The 26,849-nt window shown below is 49.2% G+C and overlaps 2 protein-coding genes and 1 long non-coding RNA gene across 13 annotated transcripts in view; 1 reads left to right on the top strand and 2 right to left on the bottom strand.

The window, feature by feature from the left end:
• Positions 1-8,834, bottom strand: part of KANSL1 (KAT8 regulatory NSL complex subunit 1) — a 71,163-nt gene extending 62,329 nt beyond the window's left edge. For 4 of the 7 annotated variants that reach the window (XM_065039508.1, XM_065039512.1, XM_065039511.1 and 1 more), the window contains exon 1: positions 1,877-2,017. The gene's annotated coding sequence lies outside the window, so the exon portion shown is untranslated. Of the gene's footprint in view, positions 1-1,876; positions 2,018-8,098; positions 8,249-8,326; positions 8,651-8,813 lie in introns of those variants that run through there. The other 3 variants (XM_065039513.1, XM_065039510.1, XM_065039509.1) reach the window with 3 other exon arrangements.
• Positions 8,835-8,982: 148 nt separating this feature from the next.
• On the top strand, positions 8,983-14,430 carry LOC135576147 (uncharacterized). Its single transcript, XR_010467769.1, has 2 exons — positions 8,983-10,247; positions 11,148-14,430. It is a non-coding gene; the product is annotated as an uncharacterized LOC135576147 (long non-coding RNA).
• Positions 13,191-26,849, bottom strand: part of CDC27 (cell division cycle 27) — a 33,710-nt gene continuing 20,051 nt past the window's right edge. For all 5 annotated transcript variants that reach the window (XM_005515586.3, XM_005515587.3, XM_065039519.1 and 2 more), the window contains exons 13-19: positions 26,037-26,189; positions 24,608-24,816; positions 22,055-22,172; positions 20,829-20,957; positions 19,424-19,498; positions 19,010-19,190; positions 13,191-16,031 (exon numbers count right to left, since the gene is read on the bottom strand). In XM_005515586.3, coding sequence (XP_005515643.1) covers positions 15,949-16,031; positions 19,010-19,190; positions 19,424-19,498; positions 20,829-20,957; positions 22,055-22,172; positions 24,608-24,816; positions 26,037-26,189 — 948 coding nt within the window. In that variant the 3' untranslated portion in view covers positions 13,191-15,948. The remainder of the gene's footprint in view (positions 16,032-19,009; positions 19,191-19,423; positions 19,499-20,828; positions 20,958-22,054; positions 22,173-24,607; positions 24,817-26,036; positions 26,190-26,849) is intronic.

The following is a 26,849-nucleotide window of genomic DNA, read 5'->3' as shown; positions in this document are numbered from 1 at the left end:
CCACAATTAACTGTTCCTGCAGCGTATCAACGCGCTGAGCCCCACACCGCTGTGCCACCTCGGCAGTGCAGCTACAACAAAATGAGGAGAAAACCTGTCCTGCACCAAGAGCCGCCCCACCTCCGCGCGCCCACCTCCGCGCGCCCACCTCCGCGCGCCCACCGGCCCGGCACCGCGGCAGGGCGAACCGAGCTGCCGCGCGATCCTGGTCCCACGGGCAGCTCGGGGCTCTCCCAGCTTCGCCTTTACAGCCCCCGCGCCCGCTCCGCTGCTGCTTCTCCTTCGCTGACTTAAAAGGCTGCTGGCTTCTCAATTAAAGAAATAATCAGCGTGAACAACATTGCCACCCGCACCATTCCTGTTCCAGAATAAAAATTCAAGAGGACTACGCTAAAGCAGAGGAAGAGCATCAGAGGCTCCTCCGTGAAAACAAAGGCTATAAAAAGGACAAATACAGTTTTAAAGAGAAAACGTTTTAATAAAAACAGCTCCTTGGATTCATAACTATGGCAGAGGTTTAGTCACACACACGTAACATCTTAACCGCTCCCCCCAAGCGTTCTCTATCCCCGTTGTCAGCGGGACCGCGGCTCAAGCGCTCTCCTACTTTCCTACCTTGGAGAAATGGGCTTTTACCTCACCTTATTTTTAGAGGCACAGATCACCCTGTACACAACACATGACATGATGTAACTGTGAACACAGACATGGCCCAAACCAGTTCAAAATATAATGGTCAGTCAAAACAAATAAAGAACCTGCAGTTCCTCACATATCCTGACCGGTTACATAGAAAACTACAGTTTGTCATTCAAGTGCATTTTACATAACAGGCAATATAATCTCTAGTACCTGTACACAAATTTAACAAGCGGAGAGATGACACCTCGGTTTGTAAAAATGGTCTGGGTGGGTCTTTTTTTGTAGAAAACAAGGCTAATTTCCAAAAAAAATTGGCTGCTGTATTCTTCCTTTTACATGACCCCGATTTATAGCCAAAAGGAGGAAAATTTCTGGAAGATGCTAATCCCGTGATGGAAATAAACACACGTACCGATCACGGAAAGCATTTTGGGATAGCTGGGCTCTTCCAGCTTGTTTTGAGAAAAATAATTCCGGATCGGCAGGGCCGGTTCGGAGAACAAAACAAAAAAGAAAATAAATACAGGAAAATGGTTCAGCAGCTCAAACCCACATGAAGAAAATACGTTATTTTCTCTACCCCCAGAGAAGGCGGAAAGCGCCCCGTGACACATCCTCGTTCCCACACGCAGCCACCGGTGACAGCGCCGGGAGCCGCCGGGACGACCGGAGACCGCTACGGTAACGCTTCCCAGGCAGACCCGGGACAGAGCAGCTGCTCCCGTCCACGCGTTAAGGTTATGCAATTTTTTTCTCTGTTTACTTTTAAAACTCCGCGTGTGCCCCCGCAGGCTCGGGAGCGGTGACCCCCCGCGGGCCCTCCCCGGGGAGCGGGCCCGGGCTCTGCCGCCGCGGTACCGCCGCCCACGTGACGGGCCCCGGCCCGGCTCGGCGGGACCCCGCCGCCCACCGGGCACCAGCAGGGCGGAGATTTCAGTTTAAAGTGGCGCCATTCCCCCCACCCCGCCCGAGTCAGCCGCAGCACCGGGGGCGGCGGCGGGGGGAAAACGGGCCGAAGGGTCAGCCCGTCCCCGGTTCCCCCGCCACGACCCCCGCACTTTCCCCCGCACCGAGGGAGGGGGGAAAGGGTGCGGGGGAGCCACCTCCCGCCGGGCGGAGAAGTTGGGGCGCGGCGGCCGCCCCGCAGCGGGGCCCGGCGGGGCGCGGCGGCGCTAACAAAGGGGCGGCTGGGGAGGCGCGGGGCGCGGAGCGGCGCGGGGCGAGCAGCACCTACCACGTGACGAGCGGCGAGCGCGGTCCGGGCGGGCTCGGCCCCCCACAAAATGGGCGCAGTTTGCAAACAAGCCCCGGCCGAGGAGCAGCCGCGGCGCCGCAACCGGGGCGGGCGCCGCCAGCCCCGGCCGCAGCCCCGGCGGCCCCCCCCGCCCGCTCGGGCCCGCCCCGGCGGCAGGGGGGATGGGCTCGCCCGTCTCCCTCGGCGGGCGCAGAGCGGCGACCGCAGTCCGGGCTGGGTCGGGCGGGGGGGGGGGGAAGCGGCCCCCCCACCCCCGGCTCGGAGCGCTGGGCGGCGGCGGGGCGGGCCCGGCGAGCGGCGGAGCGGGCGCTGCGGCGCTTTTCTTCTCCCCCCGCTCCCCCCCGCTCCGGGCGAGCGCGGCGGCGGCGCGGCTCGGAAAATGGCGGCCGGGCTCCTTCTCTGCCCTCCCCCTCCCGTCAGCCGGAGAATGCACCGGAGGGGGGGGGGGGGGGGGAAGGAGGAGGGGGACGCCGCAGCGCCCCCACTGGCTGCCGCGCGCACCGCGTCCGCCGCCCGCCCGCAGCCAGGGGGCCCCGCCGAGCTCCCGCCGAGCGGAGGAGCTGCAGTGCGGGAGGGGCGCCCGCCGCCGGGCGGGGTAGCACAGGGGCGGGGCGCACTCGTCGCCTATTGTCCGGCCGCCGCGTACGCCGCTGTGGGCGGCTGCTTCCCTACCGCCGCCCGCCAGGGGGCGCCCGCCCCGCAGCGCGCAGGCGCATCCGGCCCTGCTGGGGGGCGGGGCTCCGCAGCACCGCGCGGGGCATGCCGGGAGGTGTAGTCCCCCGCGCACGCCTCCCGCCACGTGCCGCCGTCCCGCCGCGGGCCCGGCCGAGCCCGCGAACCTTTCCCTGCTGTTGTTTCCCGCCCAGAACCAACACTTTTCGATATCCTCCACCGTTCTAAGTGGCTGCCCCACAAAAAATACATTTCCCTCTTCCATCTCCACCTGCAGTCCCAGGAGCTTTTTACTGGCTCATTTCACGTTCCCTCTGTCAGACTCTCCAGTTTTATCCCCCAAAAATTCTGCTCAAGAGTCCCATTTAAGTCCCTAAATCCAGAGTACCCCAAAACACCCAAAGCCAGCACAGCTCTGAGCAGCATTACTGCCAAACACGGCCCTGGCCGCACGGCCTCCCGGCACCAGCCCCGACGGCTCCCGCGCTGCCACCAGCGCCGCCGCACGGAGGCCCCGGGCCGGCAGCCTCAGGAGCGCCAGCTGCGCCCCAGCAGAGCAGGGCTTCTCAAACCACACCACCCTGTGACAAACTCTATCTCGCTCCATGCGCAGAGCGTGCTGAGAGGCAGCAGAGGGGGAAAGAAAACAGTCTGCGACTGCAGCAGCCATTTCACCTCTTCGACCTTCCGTTTTGCCACTTGCGTGAGGGTGAGGCCGATCGATCCCCGCGCACTGGAGCCAAGGGGTGCACGTTCAGCGTGACGTCCCGGTTGAGACAAAGCCGCTCAGTATCACTGCCAGGCAAAAGCACTCTCCCTGCTCAGGCAAGCCTGCGTGTCAATTTTGATTTGGTATCTATTGCAGACAGCAGGCTACTTTCCCCTCGCTATAGCTATACTGCCTCTACAGTGGCAATGCAGTTACGCCAATAAAAAAGCACTTTATACCATTATTTGTCTGCAAAGGCAAAAAGCTACAGCAGTGCATGCTGTGATACACCATGAGAGAGGAGTCTTTGCCCTAGGGACCTGGCTTTAGAGCAAAAAATAACAGTTATACTGTCTCGACTGCAGAACGAGGTAAAACCTATGATACAATTTCCATAGTTAGTGTGAGCAATCCTGACCTGGATTATGCAGCACATGCAGGCAAGCTTTTCTTCCTCCTCTTGCTTCAAATCCTACCACCACAAAAGCAGACAAACAATGCTCCCCTCCCTGAAAAAGCATGTGATACTACTTGCTCTTTAAAGTACAACATAGCACTTAACAGATCTTGCCACGGAATTGTGATTACAGCTGGTTTTGGGATCAGGAAATCCACGGGCAACACATTGCATTACTCTTTTCAAGGGCCACCTTGAAGGCCACCTATGAACACCAGGCACCCACTTGCAGCAATTTCATGCAGCACCTTGGAGAGAGAAAAAAGGTCGAAGGACGTTGAACAGGGCTTTAAGCCAACGATGCAACAGTGCCAAAAAGGACGTCACGACAGTGTTATCAGCAACCCCACATCCAGCACAGAACCAGGTCACAGGGAGAACACATTCTATTCCTAAGGGTAACAGAAACACCGTTTCTGAAAGATGGCTGCATCACGAAATCCTACAGCAGCTTCGCGCTTTCCCGACGCAGCCCTCCCCGCCGCGCCGCTCTGCAGGACGCCGGGACGCGGGACCCACAGCATCGCAAACGCCTAGGACTTCTTTTTTCCTCCACGTCGTACAGAAGGGCCCAACTTCCCAAAGTCCTCGTGGGAACTTCTGTTTGTACCAGCGTGAGGAATACAGTGAAGTACTTTCCAAAGAAGAACAGCAAGCTGAATACCCACAGTAAAGCACCCTGAACTTCTAAGCTGTTAGTCTAGCTGGGGGCCAGTAGCCAGGTTTTATCAACTTGCAGAGGGTAAAGCACCCAAATCTACATTTAGTTATAACCCTGCATCATGTAGGTCCCCATGAATTGCCAACAATATTATCATGTTGGCTTAGATCCATCCAAAACACACGTATGAAGCTGCACAAGGGGTACAAGAATAAGCCTCAGATGCTATCAGTTTTCTTGGGTATTTGCTTAAGATCCACCATGATGGCAGGAATTAAGGCAATGCTTCTTTTGGGAAATCAGTATGCTTTGTGCAGAGCACACTGTATGTTCCCAGACATTTAATGATGGAAGCGGTAAAATTAGACACCCGTGAATAGCAGAATAAGTCAGGCGATGGCACACTGTTTAAAAGTTGCACTGCTTCCATTTCAGGTTATAGGTAGTTATATCACGGGAAAAGAGGAGGCAAAAAAAGAAAAAAGGGGAAGGAGAAGAGAGGGAAATGTGATCCTACACTAACTATGTAAAAGCCCATGTCTTATAAAAACCATGAGACATATGCTAATTGAGTTTTAGGGGGAAACCCTTTCCAATCTCAGCTCTGAAAAACACCTCATGGGTTTTATATAGTTACAGCATAGACATTTCACACTTGTGTTTCCACTGCTACCAGTGACGTTCAGCTCCACCGTCTGACAAAAAAAATAAATTAACCAGTTTTCACATAAAGAAAAGTTACAGGAATTAGGAACCCAGCAACTGGTGACAAGCACGGTTATGCTACGGGGCTGAGAGGGAGACCAGATTTACACCTGCTGCGCAACTCAACCTCTCCTCCATCCTCCAGCTGGAAAACCTTGATGTACGTTACTCACAAGTCATGCCCAAGGCTCACAGAACACCTTCAGATTCAACTTGCACCAAATCCTGCACCTCACGCTCCCTCTCACGAGTCAACAGCAAACCTGAGGCCCCCCGAGCCCCCGCCGCTGCGGACACTGGGATGCAAAAGCCTCTGCCACAGGCACGACGAACGCCGGCTTTAAGAGCCACTGTCTGTTAACTAACATTATAGGCTTCTTTTTCACATAGCTTTTCTCAGATTCACTGTCAGTAGAATCAGCTTCTGTTTCTGCTGTGTGGCACTCGCAACAATTCTATTGCTGTTTGGATTTCCCGACTCCAGGAAAAAAAAAAAAAAGAAATTACTGCTCTATTGGTAGCTGCTTATAGTTCAATTTAATCCCAAAGCAAAGCAGCAGTTTAACCAGATCAAACCATAGCCAATAACCAGGATAAGAGATTATTTACTCTGGTCATGCTCAAGAGTCACCTAGCACCTTGAAATCAGAGCTCTGCTCTGAGAGCTTCTGTTCCAGAGAGAACACAATCTGCAGGTCTCTAGCCCCAGCTCCCAGGGCTTCACACGAATTCCTCAGTCCTGGCCAAATTCACCTGCCTTCAAACCCTCAGCAACACGGGCAGACATCAAACCTCACAGGCGGAAAAAGCCGAGTCCCTACATGCTATCCTAATTAACACCACTTCCTATGACAAGCCGAGTGCAGGAGAGCCCAGCGTGCAGACAACTGCAGGGAAGTGGCGGCGAGAGCAGAAAGGCGGCGAGTCCCCCATTTCTGTGGCCCCACCACAGCACAGAGGGCTCCAGAGCAGCAGAGTCTGCCAGTTTTCTTATTGCACCCATTAGATGAGAAGAACTAGGCCGACCTTCCGGCTCCTCCGCTCCGAGAAACCCTCCGTCCCCTCTAAGAAGCTGCGGGTAAAGAGCTTTATAAAACTTAAGGGCAATAACAGAGTTGCCCACTTCTATGATGAAAAAGCATTGCAAGCTGCCACAATAATACTAGGCACTGGAGTTTGAGTCCAAGTCAGCATTACAGGATATAAAAGCACTCAAATACATACTAATCAGAGGCTTAAAGCAATTGGCACGGGAAGAGATGACACACTCATACATTCAGAAGAACACGGTCCAACTACATCCTTGCCACGAGAAGCAAGCACCTCTACATGTAAATGCTGAGCGGATGTGACAGCCCGACACGTCCTCCCCAGCAGACTGAGCTGAGACCCGCTGCCACAGCACAGCTCCCGCCGGCCCGTGGGAAGCCGAAAGGACGCAGCGTTACCCTCCCCCGCACCCACCCCGACCCTCTCCGCTGGAGAACGCAGGTGTCTTCAGCTGCCTGGCAAGCACAAAGCAACAGCTCTCTCTCCAGCGGCCAGGCAGCGACACTGTCTCTGCATTTCACAATGGCTTAAACACTCAGATTTTACTCTTTTACTCCTCCAGGTTTTCCAGACTGAAGCACAAGGCTAATGAGCTTACATTTTACATCAGAACATTTTGTTAGAGCAACACCACCACAGACTGCTGTAGACCTTCATTAGTTGGCACCCGCACCAGCGGACAAGACCCAAGGGCCACGCCAGTATCCATAGGGGGGTCACTCCACACAGCCATATACTAAACCCCCATTTAGCCAACACATCAGCCTCTGGCACTCTGGAAACAAGGACCAGTTTCCAAATCAGTTACCTGCTGACTTCCTGCCCCTTTCAGCAGGAGTTGTTAGAACACAGACTTCCAAGAAATTTAGTGATAACCTCCAACATCTGTAATAGGGAGCATTAATTCCTTTTTGAAACCTACACAACAACTTACTGTTACTATGTACATGCAGAATAGAGCCTTTACTGTTGTGTTAGCCAACTGGAGATCAGATACCAGAGCAGATTTGTCCAAGGTCAGTGTGAAAGGACTCAGTAAAGATTTTCAGTTTTCCCATTACAAGGGAATTTGTCCAAATTCAGCCTACATAACTGGCATAAAGTCAGGCTGCTTTGTCTTGTAGATTTATAAAAAGAGGGAAATATCCTTTTATTCAGCACTTCCCTTTAGGTTTTATTTACCTTCACAGAACTTGATTGCTGTATCCAAGTGTTTAGGACACAATTCTTAACCTGTAATAACATTAGCAAGATGAGATGACTTTTCAAAATAAGCATTAGCAAACCCTTGCTGCCTTCCACTCCAGACACAGAATCACTAAGGCCACCTTACACACAGGGAAGGAAGACAAGGCAGGGAGATGTGAGCATGCAAACTCAGGTTTACACTTTAAATTTTCATGTGACAAAGCTACAACCATCCTGGCTGGCACACGCAAAACCCTCTAAATCTTATAAATGCATATATAAGCCAGATTACACGAGCAAGTAAAAAGGATCTGGTTGATGAGGTTTAAGAACACAAGCAATAAGGTAAAAAAAAAAAAAAAAAAAAAAAGTAGATCGTTCCTTTTCTGGGCGTCGCACCTCGATGCCTCGATACTGCTGCACACAAGGACAAGTAGTACCAGGACATACATAACACACGCTCTCAAGGGGAGGCTACACATCCCTTCACTACACACGCGCAAGGGAATGGTTTTGGAAACACCCTGTACACACATGGGATGAGAATCCACATTTTCAGCTGTATTCCCAAACCACCATTTTAAAGCTACACATTAATCAAGAAACTACGTGCGTGGCTCCAGATTGATCGCACACCGTCAGAAACTGAACCGCTGCCTGCGAGCGCAGCTGCATGGGTCTGACCCGGCCCGCGCGGCGGTGCCCGGAGCCGGAGCGCGGCCTCACCGGGCGGGGAACGGGAAGACCGGGAGGCCGTACCTCAGTGGGCATCTTGGCCAGGCCCATCCTTGCCACCTGCGGTCCAGGCGGTCAGCACGGGGGGGACGGCCTCTGGATCCTTCCAGCCGCCGCCGCCTGGGAGGTCCAGAAGTTTCTTATTGATTTATTTGAGGTGAAAAAATCTGAGGCCTGGGGATAAAATAAAGGGCTGTCAGCAGAGAGGGGGCAGAGCCCACACGAGCCCGGCTCTTCCAGGCCCCCCTTTACCTCCATCCCGCCCCGGGCCGGCCGACGGGGACAGGGCCCGGTAGCGCCCGCAGGCCGGGGGCGCGGGGGGCTCCCACCCCCGGATCCTTCTAGAAGCCCCTCCAGGCCCGGCCTCGCTTCCCCAGGCTAAAATGGAGGCCAGGGGCGGGAGGGGTGGGGGGGTCCCCGCTCCGCACGGAGCCGGCCCGCCCCCCCCCGGGCAGCGCGGCGGGGCGGAGCTCTCCCTGGCGCCCCGGGCCCTGCGGTCGGGCCGCCCCCCCTGCGCCGAGCCCCGGCCGCCAACTTGCCCGGGCGACCGCGGGAGGAGCCGCTCCCCCCCCCAGCCCCGCCGCGGCCCGGCCCCCGCAGCCAAGTTGCGGGACGACAGCGGGGAGAGGCAGCGCGCGACTCGGCCTGGCGCGACCCGCGAGCGAAGCGGCGCGGACAGACCCCCCGGCGCGGACCCCCCGAGCCGCCCCGCACGGACAACACCTCAACCCACACCTACCTGCGCCGCTCAACCAGCCTTGAAGTGGGCACCTTCCGCCCTCCCCCGTCCCCATTGGCTGAACGCGGGGCATGGGCTCGCCCTATTGGCTGCCGACAAGTCAGTCAGCGCGGGCGGGGCGGGGCGGGCGGTGATTGATGCGGTGCCGCGGCTCGCCCCCTGCCCGGGACCCCCCCCATCCCCCCGTTCCGCGTCCCTGGGACAACCCGCGCCCGGCGCTCCCCACCCCCCGGGGCCGCCCCCCCGGAGGCAGGGGCCCGGTCGGGAGGACCCGGGCGTTGGGCCGTCTCCCGGGACAGCCACGGGTCCGCCCGGGCCGCGGGACCGACGGCCGGGGGTCGGCGGCGGCCTCGCCGCGGGGGTGGCTCGGGGGTGAGGACGGGCGTCCGGCGGGCGACGGGGCACGTCTGCCCCGCAGGTGACACCGGATCGTGCCCACGGAGGACGCGAGGCGTCCCGCGGGCCACAGGCCATTCCTGATCCACGGGTGACACAGGCCCACATCCACGGGTGTGGGGCATGCCTGCCACACAGGTGACACCAGGCCCCCGTCCCACAGGTGACACTGGGCCTGTGTCCCATGAAGGGTTGGACTCGATGATCTCTGAGGTCTTTTCCAACCCAGTCGATTCTGTGATTCTGTGAATGACATCAGGCTCGTGTTCCATAGGTGACACAGGCTCCCAATCCACGAGTGACGCCAGGTGCATGTCCCACAGGTGACACCAGGGCTGCAGGGGGTCGGGCATTGCTGCCCTGTGTTCCACCACCTGTGGCCATGCCCAGGCTGGCCCTGAGCTGCGTTGTGTCCCCCACGCTCCGCCAGCTGATGTGACCAGCAGCAGCTCCATCGGGTGCCCCGTGCGACACTTGCTGCTGAACTCAGGGTGATCTTCAGTGTAAACGTCTCCCAGATAAGGAAAACCCTTCCGCTGGCCTCTCCTCCTGCTTGCCTCTGCGGGAGACAGGGCGGCTGTGCTCGTCACTCCGTTGCTTCCACTGCTGCCTTTTTTTTTTTTTCCCTGTCCTTTAGCTTTTTCCCCGTGACGGGCTGGGTTTCATTCAAGTAAGAGGCATGACTCCTTGTCCCACAGGCCAAGGATGAGACAAGCTCTGTCACTTTTCGCTGATGGCCCTTCTGTGTGACAAGAGTCCCTGTTTCCCTTTGTGACAGCAGAGAGGATGTTTGAGATGCTCCAGCCACAGAACAGCAGCACCAATATCAGGGACAACATCCTGGTCCCCAGTGCCCTTCTCTGCCCAGGAATTCCCAGGATGTTTTGCACCATCATAAAACATCTCCCATGTCTGAGCAAAGCTGAGTTCTGCTGGTTGGATCAAAGTGAGAAAGTCCCATTTCCGGCTCCTTGGGCAAACCAATCTGTGATGGGTTTTAGCAGCGGCTTCTTGCTGCAGCACCTTCCTGAAGTCCAGGTAGGTCCAACCACCAGATGATGCTGATGGAGGGAGGGACATCACTATACCCCGAAGACTTTATGCAGGATTAGCTGAACACTGGTAACTGATCTGCCTTGCAGAGGCAGGAGACTCCCTTCTCTGTCAGAGGATTACCACGTGAACATGATTGGATACAAGCTGTCTTTTCCACTTCCATCTTCAATTTTAAGGACCAACATGAATTTTTCACCACCACTTCTCATACAGGAGGATGCAGGGGGAGCTTCTGGCTCTACTCAATGTAGTAGCCAAACTCCTCTATTTTTAAATAAAAGCTCATAGGCACCCTACACAGAGCAGCAGCATTTAACGATCTCATGTACAGACACCATCCTCCACCTCTCCTTCCCTGGGGAAGGTGGTTTCCAGATGGTGGTTGCAGCCAGACTGTTTTTCCTGGTTATCCAGGAAAATCCAGAACATGACTGTATTCTGCAGGCAACTGCCAGCGACGCAGCAGGTTGCCTTGAAAAAAAGTGCTTAAAAGCAGGTGCGGTAGATGTGCCTCTCACCCGGCACAACGGAGCCGAGAAATACCTGCCAGAAAGTGCCTTTTCTAAATCTGTTCAGACACATGAGAAACCGAGAGGCAGAAAGTAGCGAAGTAATCCTCTTGTCTTCTTAGGCTCCCTTTCCAAATGTCCCAACAACAAAGCATTTCTATTGTTCTGTAAATATGAGAACATGAACTCCTGCATTTTGAAACAGGAGGAGATCTTTTTTACCAATAAAATGTCTGAATGTAGAGATTGTCAGAAAGGAACTTGTGACTCTTTCCTGGACGTGGTTTTCTGGGGTGCTTTTGATGGAATTTACCTTTGAAAGTGTGTGTTTTTTTTCCTGACCTGGGAAACATTTCTGATGCTTCCCTTATAGGTACCACCAGGATATTTTAAATCCTTCCCATCATTGAGGCTCAATAAAATAGTCTGGACCAGGACAGCAGGTTCCAGATGAGAATGGGTCAGGGCACCACCTGAAGGTGGGGGGCTGGACCCCAAACCCCGTGATGGATGGACCAGGAATGCAGCCAGAGCCACGGATTAGACGCCTGGACACTAGCAGATACCGAAGCCATCAGTGCCCGTGTTTGCGTGTGCTGTGGGGCTGCAGAGGCACAGGGCACGGCCCCGCTGGGCATCACATCTGCTGAAGTGCTGAGAAACCCCAAAAAGCCTCAAACAGGCCCAGTCCCAGGTGAACATGAGAGCTGGCTCTGGAGAGGGGATGGTCAACCAGCCCATGTCTTGCACATGTCATCCTGCCACACCTGCTCCACCGTTTCTCATCCATCTCGCATCTCTGTTGCTCCTCAGCCTCCTTCACCCTTTCCTCACCTGTCCCATTTCCACCTCCAAAGGCTGTTCCTGGTCTGTGGCTTTGCTCCATGACCCCGCCCAGCTGCAGGTGTAGACACAGAGGCTGCGGAGACGTTTGCTGTGTGGATCCAGTACTGCCACCTTGGGCAAGGGACCGGGTCCCCTCCTGTCCTCGTTTCCACCACTGCAGGATTTCACAGCAAGGAACATCTCCCAAGATCCAAACTGACCGAGAAACCAGGTGCTCCACAAATACTGATTTGAAAAGCAGAGGGGTGAAAGCAGCAGAGGAAGTAATTCTCCATGTTAATGTGATTTTAAACCTTGTTTCTCTGAGGATGAGAAGTACAGGGGTTCCTGCCTTAGAAACCCTGCTCTTCTGTTCCATTTAAAAAAAATGAACCGGCACCTGCTCCTGAACCAGGCCTGACTCAAATAGAGTCACCGACTGTAACTGAGGAACAGAAAATACGGAGATGATGGAGCAGCAAAGTTACTGATGAAGAACAGAACGAAGCGTGATGTACAAGTAAGAAGCTGTAGGTGCTTATAAAGACCAAGCGTTTGTAAAGACCAACATGCCAAAAATATTCCTAAGCTGGAAATCTTGAGATACGAATAACTCCTGGTGTTGGCTGCACTGCTGCGATTCAGACAGAGAGTGAAGTATTGCAGTTTACAAGTCAGATTTCATTAATGCTTTACCTTTCTCTGGAGACACCTAAAGCTCAACCTACCATTAACAAAGCTCCGTTTCACCACTAGAAAGCCTAAATCACCCGTACCTGAGCCAACACAAAGACACTGCAACTGAGTCACAGAAAGAATAACTTGTCTCCTGCTGCCATGTGCAAAGGAGGGCGGGACCTCGGCTACAGAGAATTTAACTGTGGGACTGCATTTGTACACCGAGTCATAAAAGTCCAGGGTTAAAAGAAACGAGGGAAAAAAGAAGGATGAGGCAACTAGGTCTAGGAAAGGGTTAAATTCAATGTCACTTTTACTCTGTCACAATTACACTTTTACTCGGCTCTCAAAAAATTACTGGATTAGGCCAATACAGTGGATGAAAATGGACATTAGAAGTTTTAATCCAAGATTACTGTACCTGTAGCAAGAGAAACTCCTACACAGCCATGAGCCTCAGCCTTCCTGGCAAGCCGCTCCTCCAGGTCTGAAGTACAGCAACACCTGTAACCACCTCCCTGCTGAGCCAACAGCCGCCGCAGCCTCAATGTTATGAGCTGCTATGGAAAGCAGAATAAAAATCATGTGTGTGTATATATATATATATATATATATTTATATATATAATCTGTTCCACACCTGGGAGCTTATTGAATCTCCTGTCAAGCTGCAGGATGTGAGCTGATGATGAACAGAAATACTTGTGGAAAGCTCACACCCCACACCTCACCCAAACACCTGGCCCAAAGAAATGGACTTGCAGCCTGTGGCAGATTCACAGGGGACACCAGGACAGACAGATGGACGCAGGACAGAAACCAGCCCCACATGCCACCAGGTGTGCCCACAAACCTCCTGCCCACCTCCTGAAGGATGAATCCCACCACTGACCCCAATGACTTGGGGATAAGTCTGCTTTTAAAAGTAGTTTATTTGGATTTTCCACATCCTTTAATGAATCACAAATATATTAACAGAAAAGACTTTTTTCCTAAGACTGTACAATTTTTGAAATAAAAAGTCAGGAAAAGCCCCTCCCCCCCCCCCCCCAAAAAAAAAGAGGAAAAAGACAAATTACATTGTTTCAATGCAAATAGTACACACCACACCCACACTTTCCATTTTTTCATAGTTTTGTTGTAAGAAATGACAGTTCCCTAATTCTTCCAGCGAACACTCCCGCTTGAACCCGGACGCCGCAGAACCTTCACGCTCACTGTCCTTCTAACCGCCCCTCTTCAAAGACAGCAACTTTTTATCAATTAAATACTAATTTTGTGTATGTATTTAGAAGGTAAAATAGCAGCATGGTCTAAATGTTACTTGACATTCTTGGGGAGGTGGGGGGGAAGAAAAATCACTTTAAGGTACAATGTAGATATAAAGCAAGGGACAGTTTTAAGTGATAAATCTTGCAGGTAGCACGAGTATCCTTCTAACATCCCAGCTGCATTAAAAGCTCCTTGCAAGGTGTCGAAAATTTTATTACAATTGTTCACGATTTTTAGAGAACAAAAGGAAAGGGAAAAAGGCACCTAATTTCCCAGATCTCTGGTCCCCATTTAAACAACAGCATTTGCTATGGAAAAGTCTTGAGAGTAGCACCTGCTTACGCGTGCTTTTTGCTTAAAAAATACTTTGGGAACCAAAAGGAAGCCAATTAACAAGTTAATTGGTGGCATCCACACAAGTGCTGCCTCCAGATCTCGTGCTGAGGTGCTGCTGAGAAATTCCTCCCCACAGGGACGGACACACGTGGGAGAGACAGACACGGGACAACCGGCAGGCGCTCGGCTGTGGGTCAGATCAGCTCCGGGGAACCGGAGCCCCGTGTCCCCCGGTGCGGAGTCGCCCCGCAGCACCTGTCGCCACAGCACACCGCGCGGGGCCGGTGCCCAGGGCAGCTGAGCTCCGCATGATTTTCCAGTCCATTCAAGAACTTCCAGACACAAGCTGATCAGAACGAAGTGACACAGGCACAAAGCTCCTTTAATATATTATCATTCCTCAGATTTTAGAGTTTCCTTTTCACACTATTAGGGGAGTTTAAGCCTGTTTTTCACTGCTCATCCTCCCTCTGACTTCCAAAAGAAAAAAAACAAAACAAAACAAAAAACCAACACCAAACCAAACCAAGCAAACAACCCCGAGAACGAGACTTTTGCTCAGCACTGGAGGATTATTTTTCAAATTACAACAGCGTCTGTGTGGCCCGTGCCCAGAGAGGAGCTGTGACAACAACGTGCCGAGTGTAAGCAAGGACAGAACTAAAAACAACACAAACAAATCAAAGTTCTCAATATAACTAAAAGACCCCTAAAACCCACTACATTAAAACCAAACCAACAGCAAAAACCCTATACCCAAACATTAAGACTGATCACATCTGTTGCTATGAAATTCATATCATTCCCAATTTATTATTCATAAATTGCTCTTTAAAACTGCTTGTATCATACATTTTCTTTATCATCACTTCATAAAGGGCACCAGTTGTTGCTACAGAGAAAGATAATTCTGGACTTAACGTGGCGTAGCTTGCTGTCCATAGAGGCAGCCTCTGTAGAAGAGGAAAATAGTCCTAGAGTGAAAATCTTAACCGCATAAAAAAAAAACCAAACCAGATAATTGCACCTTTTTGCATCCTGCTTGGGCCACACTTTACAAAACAGCTTTAAAAAAAGGATACTAATCTTAGACAGTTATTTGACGCATTTGACTGTAAGGTTCTGATTGCATTAAGGCTTCCATGGTCTTCCCAGTTTATCTGCTTAGAAACACACAGTCACTCTGGATTAAGGGTCTGATGTTTTCACACTACAGTTGTATCTACATCTCTCTTTTGATTTTGCCCTTTATTAATTTTTATTCTTAAAAGGGGAAGAAAAGTCAAGGGATATATGAAAAATGAAGCACGGCCTTTGACTTGTTTCTTTGAAGTACAAAGTAAACACTGACCTTTCAGAAACTAGGTGAATAAATTAATTCCTGGTTAGAATATGAAAGCATTTCACAAAAGCTTTGATTCTGCAATGTGATTCTCCTGCTACGTTTCCACTCCTGCAAGTCTGCACTCTTGAGCAGGGACACGGACACTTTACGCTGTGGGACACGCTCCCCGTCCCGAGCACGCGCATCGCGTTTGTTCACTGGAGACACTGCAGCTTTAAGGTCATTTACATTCCCTGGCATTTAGGTTACAATACAATATGCGAAAGTCTTTAACAGCGTGAATTTGTCAACACTGTCCTTGAAGAACTTGGAAATGAGGTTCAGCACTCTGCTTACCAAGAAAAAAACCAAACTAAGACACATTTCTGGAAAAAGAACAAGACACTGCTTCATTAGTACTATCCCCACATCTACCAGCTTCGTTACAGCAAACCACAAGTCTTTCTTCCATGATATTTTTCCAGCAAAGCTGAGTCCAAAAATACCATTTTCTCCTCACTTTCATAAATGCATACGAGCCAACTAGTCAGACCAGTAGCAGCTGAATATTGCACTGCCATTAATTCTGTGTACAGTTTAAGTCTGAGTGGTGTTCTCATGGTGTCAGCGGAGAATAATGACAATGCTGGCTCAGTGATGTGAAGACCCAGGATGCGAAGGAAGGGGAGAACACAACAGTACCAGACACACACTCAAGCTCAGACACTGGCTTTTGGAGGTTAAAATTCATCACTTTCAACTGCGTGGAGCTGTGTGTCATCTGCATCCGTCATGCTGCTCTCTTGGGATTCATCTGTGCCAACTGGGAAGAAAAAGAAATACAAACTAGTCAAACATTACTGGGCTGCTTCTCTACAACCACACCCACCCAATCAACTCCAGCGTGTTGAAAGCACAGTGGTAATGGGTCGGCGCTTCCTCTCAGAATGCTTTAAAGCCATATGGCTTTTTCCTCTTTTCCTTATGGCTGACCCCTGTCAGCTTAATGGAGTCTAAATAAAGGTATTTAGAAAGGAATTAACACAAAGTACATATTACCATGTCACTTTAGCCACAGAATCAGAGAACGGTTTGGGTTTAAAGGCCCTCCCCAGCTCCCCAGTGCCCCCCCTGCCATGACAGGGACATCTTCACCAGCTCAGGGTACTCAGAGCCCCGTCCAGCCTGGCCTGGGGTGTCTCAGGGATGGTTCATCTACCACCTCTCTGGGTACCTGGGCCAGGCTCTCAGCACCCTCAGGACAACAATTCCTGCCTCATGTCCAGCCTGAATCTCCCTCCTTTAGTTTAAAACCATCACCCCTTGTCCTGTCACAACAGGCCCTGCTCAAAAGCCTGTCCCCATCTTCTCGGCCCCTTTTAAGTACAGAAAGGCCGCACTAAGGTGTCCCAGGAGCTTCTCTTCTCCAGCTGAACAGCCCAGCTCTCTCAGCCTGTCCCCAGCAGAGCTGTTCCAGCCTTGGATCATCTCTCTGGCTCCTCTGGCCCCTCTCCAGCAGGTCCACGTGTGTCCTGTGCTGAGGACCCAGAGCTGGACCAGCACTGCAGGGGGTCTCGCCAGAGCGGGGCAGAGGGAACAATCCCCTCTCTCCACCTGCTGCCCACGCTCCTTTTGATGCGGCCCAAGATACAATCGGCACATTGCCAGCTTACGTCCAGTCTTCCAGTACCCACAGGTCCTCCTCTGCAGGGCTGCTCTTCATCCTTTCCTCTGCAGCCTGTATTGACACCAGGGGTTGCCCTGACCCAGGTGCAGGACCTTGTGCTTGGCCTTGCTGAACCTCATAAGGTTCTCATGGACCCACTTCTTGAGCTTGTCCAGGTCCCTCTGGATGGTTCCCCTCCCTTAGCAGTGTCACCTGCACCACTCAGCTTGGTGCCATCCCCAGACTTGCTGAGGGTGCACTCGATCCACTGTCATTGATGAAGACATTAAACAGTACTGGCCCCACCTTCTGTTAAAATCTGAATTCTGACACCTAGCTAGGTAGGGATTAGTATGGAGAATACCAAAATTGCCTTAGGAGCAGCATCAGCTCCCTGAAGTGCCCACATTAGTTACCCACTCCATTACTGCATCATGACCACTTAATTTACAATCAAATAACATTCAATCAGTAGTGTTAGGCAGCCTCTACTTAATCCCTGTGCCACAACAAAGAGTACTGCCTAAGAGATGTGGCAAGAACTCCTTTGAGTAAATGCAGACAGACATTTCTGATGCTGAAGATTTACTCAGGCCTAGAGCTTCCAGGAAAAGTAGATTCCTTCTGCTACTTGAACAACAACAGCATGCTGTGCACAGCATACAAGATACACGTGTACGTAGCAAAAGGCTACCCTTAAATATTTAACTTCTACACTTGTTAAAACTAGAACAAAAGTCAAATATCTAAGGATGGTTGGTCTTCACAAACAGGAACATATAATTTGAGTGTTTTCCATAGTACAACTTAGCATATTCATTGTAAATTCCCAAATACCCATGTTGTTTCATGTGGAGAAACACAGATGCCTTTGAATGCTTTAACGCAAACAGTTTACAGGTTTCTGAACAATAGACACAGCCAGTCCCACGCTAGGCAGTTTAATGCACAAAATGGCTTACACTAGCTGATAAATTAAAACCAGTTCTGCTCCCACCCCCAGTACTACCTTAATTTACTTCAGCTTGTCTCATATGTCCTAAAAGAGTTGTTCAGCTGAAACTCTGAAACTCTTCCGTAGTTCATCTGCACAGCCAAGGAGACCAAACTGCTTACACACACCCTTCACTCTGTGCTATTTTATTTTCTTTATATTTGGTCACTTATTGAAGTGGTGCTGGTTTGTGGTTTTTTTCAGACGTTGCTCCTCAGCAGTCCAAGTGCTCTGTCTCTAGCTCCCTGGGAGAACCGTGCTCAGCCCTGGTGAGCCTATGTTCTAGATCAGCCCAGCTACAACAGCAGGGGTAGAAAGCGCCACTTTCTAGTTCAGGAAGTGTGGCACAGTGTAAGTGTCCGGTATGAAAAAGCACACTGTACACAGGATCAATAACAATCTACGTGATATACAGCAGAGAAACGTGTCAACTTTTTCAGTTGAAGATTTAGAATTACAGAAAGTCGCATACATCTGTTAATAAGATCACCAAACCTGTTACTTTTTTCTTCGGGGGAAGAAAAGTTGCTTATGAGTATTCACTTTCTATCACTATTTCAGTCTGCAGAGGTCTGTATTTATGACTATCCATGCTCCACAGAACTACCCATGCCTTCACAGATTTAAGCTCATAATAAAATGCCAGAGAACAGAAACCTGGCCGATTCCTCTTTGTGCATTACTGCCAAGTAGCATAACGAGAGTGGTTTATGTTCTCTGTATTCAAACGAAACTGTTTCCATGATGTTTCCTTTTATGTTTAGCAGACAATTTGAAAAAACTGATACTTTCAGTTGCCATTTGGGTTACCTTGAAATGATTTGCTGCTCCTATGAGGGACGACTTGCAGCTCTGGGAACATCTGGCTCTCCTAGGATACTATTAGACAATCATGATTTGTATGAATTTTCAGTAGTCATTCTCTCTGTCTCACTCTATCTACAGATTCTACATAAATGTCACAATTCTTTATACCATGGTTACTATAGGAAGCACGAATAAATTCTTCTGAATGAAGAGCCTCTGTAGTTCTTTCTTGACAAGCAGCAAGGCTGAGCGTGTTTCACTTATTAAACCAGGGTTCTTCCTACCACTTGAGTGGAAATATCTCTTTGAACGACCAAGGGTTGGAAATACAAACCTGATTCATAGGGGTAACATTCACTGATTTGCTCTTCTTGAGTTATTGGTTCCTCATCATCTGGAAGGTACCGTTTATCGATGGCCTCCTTGATCTGGTTATTGGCTCCTTTGGGATCCAAGTCCATTGCCCATGAGAAATTCATTAGGGCCAAATGTGTTTGGCCCAGTTTTTTATAAACCTAAAATACAAGCATAAAAGGCTACATTTACATGAAGTTGCTGTCTTTTGTATTTAAAAGCTGATACCTAATAAAGCCGTGACCAGTAAGCCTCATCTAAAGCTTCAGGAATTTTTACAATACTGCTCCAAACGGAAACCGCTAGGTGCCAGACATCAAATTTTCTCACTAGGCGTACACTTCTGCAACAAAGGAGACCAAAGAACTGATGATCCCAGGTAAGTTTTACTAACCTTTCCTATTAAAAAGTAAACAAGAGACTCTTTGGGTACAATTTGTTTCAGTTCTTCAAGTTCTTGTAAAGCAGACTGAAAAGGAAGAAAAAAAAAGAGGTTAGAAAGCACAAGCTAGCAGTCTGCAACCAGGTTTTGCCCTCATTAAACTGTGACTTAGTACTAATGTGGAAAAAAACCAAATCTTGGCATTTACATACAGTACATTCCATCAACAACAACAGTACAATCTCATGAGAAGCATCTAAAATCCCTATTAGTTTCTCATTTAGAGATTGTAGCGTGTCAAAGTCACATTATTACAGAAATAGAGCAAGTTTATTGGGCTTTGGTGTCCTACAAGACAACTAACAACTCTGACATAAAACATCCTCATCGCCCCCAACAAGACATAATAGGGTAGAAGACAAGAAGGTGACAGCATATTTACAGTGACCGAGCATCTGAAAAGTTAAGAATGTTGATATGTTGATATATTTCACACAGTTTATGTGAACAGTGTAACTTTAGTCTTACAAGTCTCAGCTCAACAAAGAAAAGAACCCAAACGTTTTAGTTCCTAAAACATCACTTCACCGTGGTCAAGCAGCTCCTTTGCTAGCGCACAGACAATAAGATAGTGCACAATTGGCCTTATCTTTTTTTCCTCTTGCATTAATCCTCTGCTTTTAAGTTTTAGAAGCAACCTACAAACAGGCTCTTCATCATCTTCAATCTTAATAAATTTCACGTCCAGCTGATTCAGTTATGAATTTAAAGAAAAGTTCCAAGTAAAGTTTTCCCTTAATGTGCGCACACATTTCTGAAGCAAGGTTTCAAAAAATCAGACTGTCGCTTGTCTTCTGTGGCCAAAACAACAGGCCAGAGGACAGCAGTCACTGGAAGGACAGACTGCGGAAAGATCTTCACTCATTCTAAGCAGGGCACAGGTCGGCACGAATCAGACCAAAATTGCTTAGCTTCTTATTTCTCACTCGATAACAAAGCCTTTGAAGTGACTCCTCCTTATTGCTGTAATTGGTTTTGGGCAGTTTGCTGAGCCTTTTTTTAGTAGTTTAGTATAAGCTCTTCTTAATACAGCTGCATATTGGTGCGAGCTGCAATAATTTCCGCTTCTTTCTTTTTCCAGGGTCGGACTAAAATAATAACTTTAAAAACATCGCTTGCTAGCCCTAGATTTTACAGCAATCCAAAATGTAACATCGTTTCCTTGGCAAAGGTAGCACTTGTCAAAGCAAATGCTTCATGTCAGCCCCCATGAGACAGGCCAGCGTCCCAGGCTCTTCCCACAGGCCCTGATGCTCCTCAGTGGTGATCTGCGAACATTTGGCTTCCAGTGCGTTCCCGTTCCTAGCCACAGCAATTTAAAGGTAACTTAAGGTTGTCTACTTGTACCAAATCTTACCTTGTATTTTTCATTTGCAAACAATACAGAAGCTCTATGGAATTTGCATAGCGGGTTCTTGGGGTCAATGTTAATAGCTTTGTTTAAAGTATCCAAAGCCTTATCAGATTTTTTCAGTGCATGCTGGACCTACCACAGAAAAAGAGAACAATTTTCAAAAGGAAAACAACAGCTCAGCTGCCAGACAAGGACAAATCCATTTGACTACATCTACTCACAATCTGTTCCTCAAATAAAATTGCCCAATTCTAGACCAAGTCTTAACAAGCTTTCTTAGAGGAAGAAAACGTCAGCTTGCCTTGTCTACACCTCAAAACATTCTCCCCTCCCAGTGGCTTACAGAAGTTATTTAACCTTTGGCCAGGAGTGAACTCCATGCCTTTCTCTATACATCAACGAGAAGCAGCCACTATCCCTGTACAATTTGACACAGCTTTGCTGACGCATGGAAGGCAAACGAACACCAGCAGGTAACCATCCACCACGCTTACGCAGCCTTAACTCACCATCACAAATACCTCAGGACTGCTGCTTGACTTTGTAAGCAAGTCTTGGCTGCAGCGAGGCTACAGCTTAAGGACCACAGTGGCAGATGGATAATCGACCAACTTTTCAAATAGCCCCATAAAATTAAGCTACTCAATGTTAGTTGAAGTAGCTGCCTGCTACTTAAACTTTACTTGGCATCAAGCAGCCTAAAAAATAAGTTTGTCACATCTGCAAGTGACTGGAACGAGGGCAATGTGGACATAGAGCCAGGGCCAAAATATCACACCCTGAAAGGCAAAATGGGTGCCTTAGCATTTTCTAGAACTGGAAGTGCTGATGCAACTGCATGCAACAGCAACTGAAACCCACTTCATTTCTTATGTATCAAGTATAAAAACCCCTATACTCTGTTCACATGAGTATCTGCACACAGGCTTGATTTTCATATCACTACTAGTTAGGCCAACTCACAAACACGACCTGATAGTATAATTCCATTATCGGCTAAAAGTAGTTTGGAAAAAAGAGGAGGATTTCTTTTCTGACCCATTAATTCCGTATCAGAATTAATCAATTAATAATAATTCATATGGCACTTAAGATCCCTAAATAGGTATTCTGAACTTGCTATGCTTTTTTGTTAAAAAAACATTCAGAATTACTTTTCTACTGCAAATAAAGTACAAAAGCAGATAAAAAACCCACCCAAAGATAGAGTTAAAGTGCAATCTACTCACCACCCCGATGTGACACAGTAAGACTGAGCTCTGAGGATTGATATCAAGGGCTTTCTGGAAATGCATTTCTGCTAGACTGAATTTTTCCTGTTTGTAATAAATCATTCCCAACCCATACCTGCAAGTAGAAAAACAGTTTTTAAGTAAGACTGTATTCTAATCAAACTAGTATTTATCAGTGAATATAACCTGGAAGAAACAGTCTACAGATTTGCCGACCCCATCCAGGGTGGGAAGCAAGTTATTGTGGGAAAAAGCTACGTCTAAAATTTACTCGGCCGCACCCCACCCCCAATGAGTAGTTTGAATGACTGATATTTGATACACAGGAAGACAGGCTAAACAACTACAAAGCAAAACGCATAAAATTACAGAATCCCAGAATGTCAGGGGTTGGAAGGGCCCTGGAAAGCTCATGCAGTGCAATCCCCCCATGGAGCAGGAACACCCAGATGAGGTTACACAGGAAGGTGTCCAGGCGGGTTGGAATGTCTGCAAAGAAGGAGACTCCACAACCCCTTGGGCAGCCTGGGCCAGGCTCTGCCACCCTCACCAGGAACAAGTTGCTTCTCATCTTTAAGTGGAACCTCCTGTGTTCCAGTTTGCACCCATTGCCCCTTGTCCTGTCACTGGTTGTCACCCAGAAGAGCCTGGCTCCATCCTCCTGACACTGCCCCTTTCCATATTGATCCCCAGGAATGAGTCCCCCCTCAGCCTCCTCTTGTCCAGCTCCAGAGCCCCAGCTCCCTCAGCCTTTCCTCACACGGGAGATGCTCCACTCCCTTCAGCATCTTGGTGGCTGCGCTGGACTCTCTCCAGCAGTTCCCTGTCCTGCTGGAACTGAGGGGCCACAACTGGACACAATATTCCAGGTGTGGTCTCCCAAGGGCAGAGCAGAGGGGCAGGAGAACCTCTCTGACCTACTGACCACCCCCTTCTAACCCACCCCAGGTCCCATTGGCTTCCTGGCCACAAGGGCCCAGTGCTGGCTCATGGTCACCCTGCTGTCCTCAGGACCCCCAGGTCCCTTTCCCCTACACTGCTCTCTAATAGGTCATTCCCCAACTTACACTGGAACCTGGGGTTGTTCCTGCCCAGATTCAAGACTCTGCACTTGCCCTTGTTCTATTTCATTACATTTTTCCCTGCCCAGCTCTCCAGCCTGTCCAGGTCTCCGATGGCAGCACAGCTTCCAGTGTCAGCCACTCCTCCCAGCTTGGTGTCATCAGCACACTTGCTGACAGTCACTCTATTCCCTCATGCAAATCATTGATGAATATATTGCATAATACCAGCCCCAGCACTGCCCCCTGAGGCACTGCACTGGGTACAGGCCTCAACTGGACTCTGCCCATTGACCGCGACTCTCTGGCTTCTTCCCTTCAGCCAGTTCACAGTCACCTCACTCCCCGCTCATCCAGACCGCACTCCCTCAGTTCAGCTGTGAGGATGCTGTGGAGACTCTGTCAAATGGCTCACTCAAGTCAAGGGAGATCACGTCCACCGCTCTGCCATCATCCATCCATCTTGGTATGTCCTCATAACAGTCAATGAGGTTGGTCAAGCACAACCTCCCCTTGGTGAAGCCAATCCCTCACCACAGCCACGGCCTGTGACTGTGAGGCTGCTCTCAGCTGTCTGTAGAAGCCTCATCAACTTCCTCACCCTGATCTGGTGGCCTATAATACACCCACAATAGTATCACCTTTGCCAGCCTGCCCCTTAACTTTCGCCCATAGACTCTCAACTCACTCCTCATCTGTGCCTGGACAATACTCAATACATTGTAGTTGCTCTCTCATGTAAAGAGCAACTCCACCGCCACGCCTGGCTGGCCTGTCTTTCCTGAAAAGGACACAGCCATCCGTCACCACATTCCAGTCACGTGTGCTGTCCCACCATGTCTCCGTCATTGCCACTAGGTCATAATCTCCTGCCCTAACACAGGTTTCTAACTCCTCCTGCTTGTTCCCCATGCTGCACGCATTGGTGTGCAGGCATTTCAGAGAGCGAGCGAGCACACCGATTTCACCCCAGGGGTGTGGGAGACCTCCCGGCCTTCATCAGCTGTAGAGTGATGCCCTACATCCCCAGCTACATCCCCATCCCCCTTCGAGTCTAGTTTAAAGCTGTCCAAATAAGCCCTGCTAATTCCTGTCCCAAGAGAGTTTCTCAAGGTTAAGTGACATGTACTAGCAGAACTTCTACTACTTTGTATATTTTTCCTACAGAAAAAGCTGTAAGAAGCTGTATCTTAAGATATAAAAAGCGGCAGATTTCATAATTCCAACTGCAGCTGAAGAACAATCAACTAGAGGGATGAGGAGTGCTACACAGAACAAAACAGCTGGTACACTACAGCAAAGATCTGTGGAAGCCAAAAAAGCTCCAATTTTTTGCTGTCCTTGTGGAAGTAACTGTTGAATAAAGAGACGAGGCCCATGCCTTCTGCAGAAATAGCTCTGCTCGATAGCCGCGGCAGCATCCAGAGGACATTTCTCCAAAAGGAGTTCTGTATCACATGCAAAAGGAGAGGGACAAAGCAAAACTTACCATGCATTATAGTGTCTAGAGTTGACTCTAATTGCATTTCTAAAACAAGCTAATGCTTTGTCCAGTTCTTCCGTTAACACAAATTCATGCCCCAACAGGGTATAGGCATAAGCATAGTTTGGATCAACTTGAATGGCCCTCTGGAAGAACTTGATTGCAATGTCATGCTCTCGTTGCAAGCTGAAACAGTTTCCTGCAGCACACCATGCCTAGTGGAAACAGCATTGCAAAATTAGCACACTTTTTACAACTCAGAGTGACTAAATTGGAGCTGAACAGAGATTTCCACACTGATTTACGTAATTATATATAACTTCCTCCTAGATTATAAAAAAATAAAGCAACATTTAAGTCTCATTTCCAAGAGGTAGACAGGCCTAAATACCCCCTATAGCTAGATAAGCTGAAATACAGAAATTGAGAACCTAAGGACACTCAAGTTCGTGTGGATTAGATACTTTGACCAATGACTAAAGCTTTTGAAGCTGCTGAAAAGGCTAGAAATAAAACACCTTTGCTATTTATTTCACTCTTCAGCTCCCTCCAAATGACAAATCTGGCAATCTGCAATGCAACAGTTTTAGCAGCAACCTCTGCTTTCCCTCCTGCTCAGCAATGAGCATTGAGATTATAAAGCATCACAGCCTAGAGTCTCTCGCTTTCCCAATTTTTTAGCATCACTGCCAAATCACAGAACTGTTCTTCACTCCTTGTATTAGAATCTGCACCCTCCTCTCTCCAGGCTGTATTACTATGATTAAAAACTGCTTCATCGGTTTCAATTTTTCTACTATTAGACAAGCTAGCAAGACAACACAAACAGGATCCTCTCCTCTAAAGAAAAAGTTAGTTCTATACAAGCTACAGTTCTCAGTTCTGTTAAGAACACATATATAAATGCATACATTTACTACTTTTATTGTGGCACCCATTAAAAGATGCCTGGCTTTTTGCATATCATGACTTCATATTACCATACACTCTGAAGTTTAATGGACTTTGGCATAAAAATGTGCAACATGCCTGAAAATAAGTTCTAGAACAAATATGTTTAAGTGCTAGTGAAGTAACTACAGCAATTAAAAGGCGATACATGAAAAAATATTACTCATCTTTGCACACCGGCAGCAGCAGGAGTGACTGACTACCCCATGATCTTCCTGAACGAATGGCACCAATGCAAACTTAAATAACCGTTAACAGATGAAAGGGTTCAACCTCTGCCATGTAAGGTGATGTTCTAACGCTAAGAAGCCACTTCAGGCATCATCAGTTCACCAGACAATCCTGCCACCTCACTCTAGTTTTGCCATGCAGTTCTCACAGGGAATACACTCAAACTAGATTAGAGCTCAGAGCTTTGTTCCGAATCATTGATTTTGCTACACGCAGTTGCCCTCTTCTCATTCAACACCACAGCATTTTATACCTCCGGTGAGTTTTTATCCATGTCCGTCAAATCCTTTGAAAGGACCGAAAGAGCAACATCTTTCTGCAGATGCCACAGCGTAGTCGAATAGATCTCCATGCCTTCTACTCTGTAGTTTTCAATCCTCCTTACTTCTGAAAATATTCTCTCAGCCTAAGAACAGAAATTAAAACAAAATTCCACCCATCAAAGCAGAGCAGACAGGTCAAGATTACAAGCCTCCTGTGTCCAGACTGAGCATTCTCTTTGCTTCGTAAGTACCATGCAGAGCTACAAGTCCTGTAAGTTCCCCTTCAAGCCAAGGAAGCAACCATACTCCAATACGGTTATGGCAAGCAGGAAGGCAGCCAGCCCTCCCTACTGCTGGCTCAGACTACAGCACTGTTCCCATCACAGCGCACAAGGCAAAAAAAATGATGTGCAAAATCAGGAAAAGAGTAGAATACTTCTGTGGGCCAGTTATGACTATTAGCCATTCTAACAGATGACAGATATCACATTCGTACCAAGTGGTACACGCCTCCAGACACTGTGCATAATAATCGCGAGGCAAAAGGCAACATGGCAATCACTGCAGTAAACAAATACAGTGATGGGACATGCAGAAGCACGTGACAACACACACGCTCTACTTTCATTGGAGACAGCTATGCTTCTTAACAGCTGACTAATGAAGTCTTTCTGATGTAGATATCTACATTTCATAAACTGAAGTTCCAGATTACAGCACTCAAAGCAGCAACAAGAGAAGACTGGCTTTAGGAAGTCATTAGGTCTGTAGCCTCAGTTCGCAAAATAAACTATTAAGAAAGC

Source organism: Columba livia, chromosome 23 (genome assembly GCF_036013475.1).
Source record: "Columba livia isolate bColLiv1 breed racing homer chromosome 23, bColLiv1.pat.W.v2, whole genome shotgun sequence".
NCBI lineage: Eukaryota > Metazoa > Chordata > Aves > Columbiformes > Columbidae > Columba > Columba livia.
This window is presented reverse-complemented; position numbering and strand designations above follow the sequence as displayed.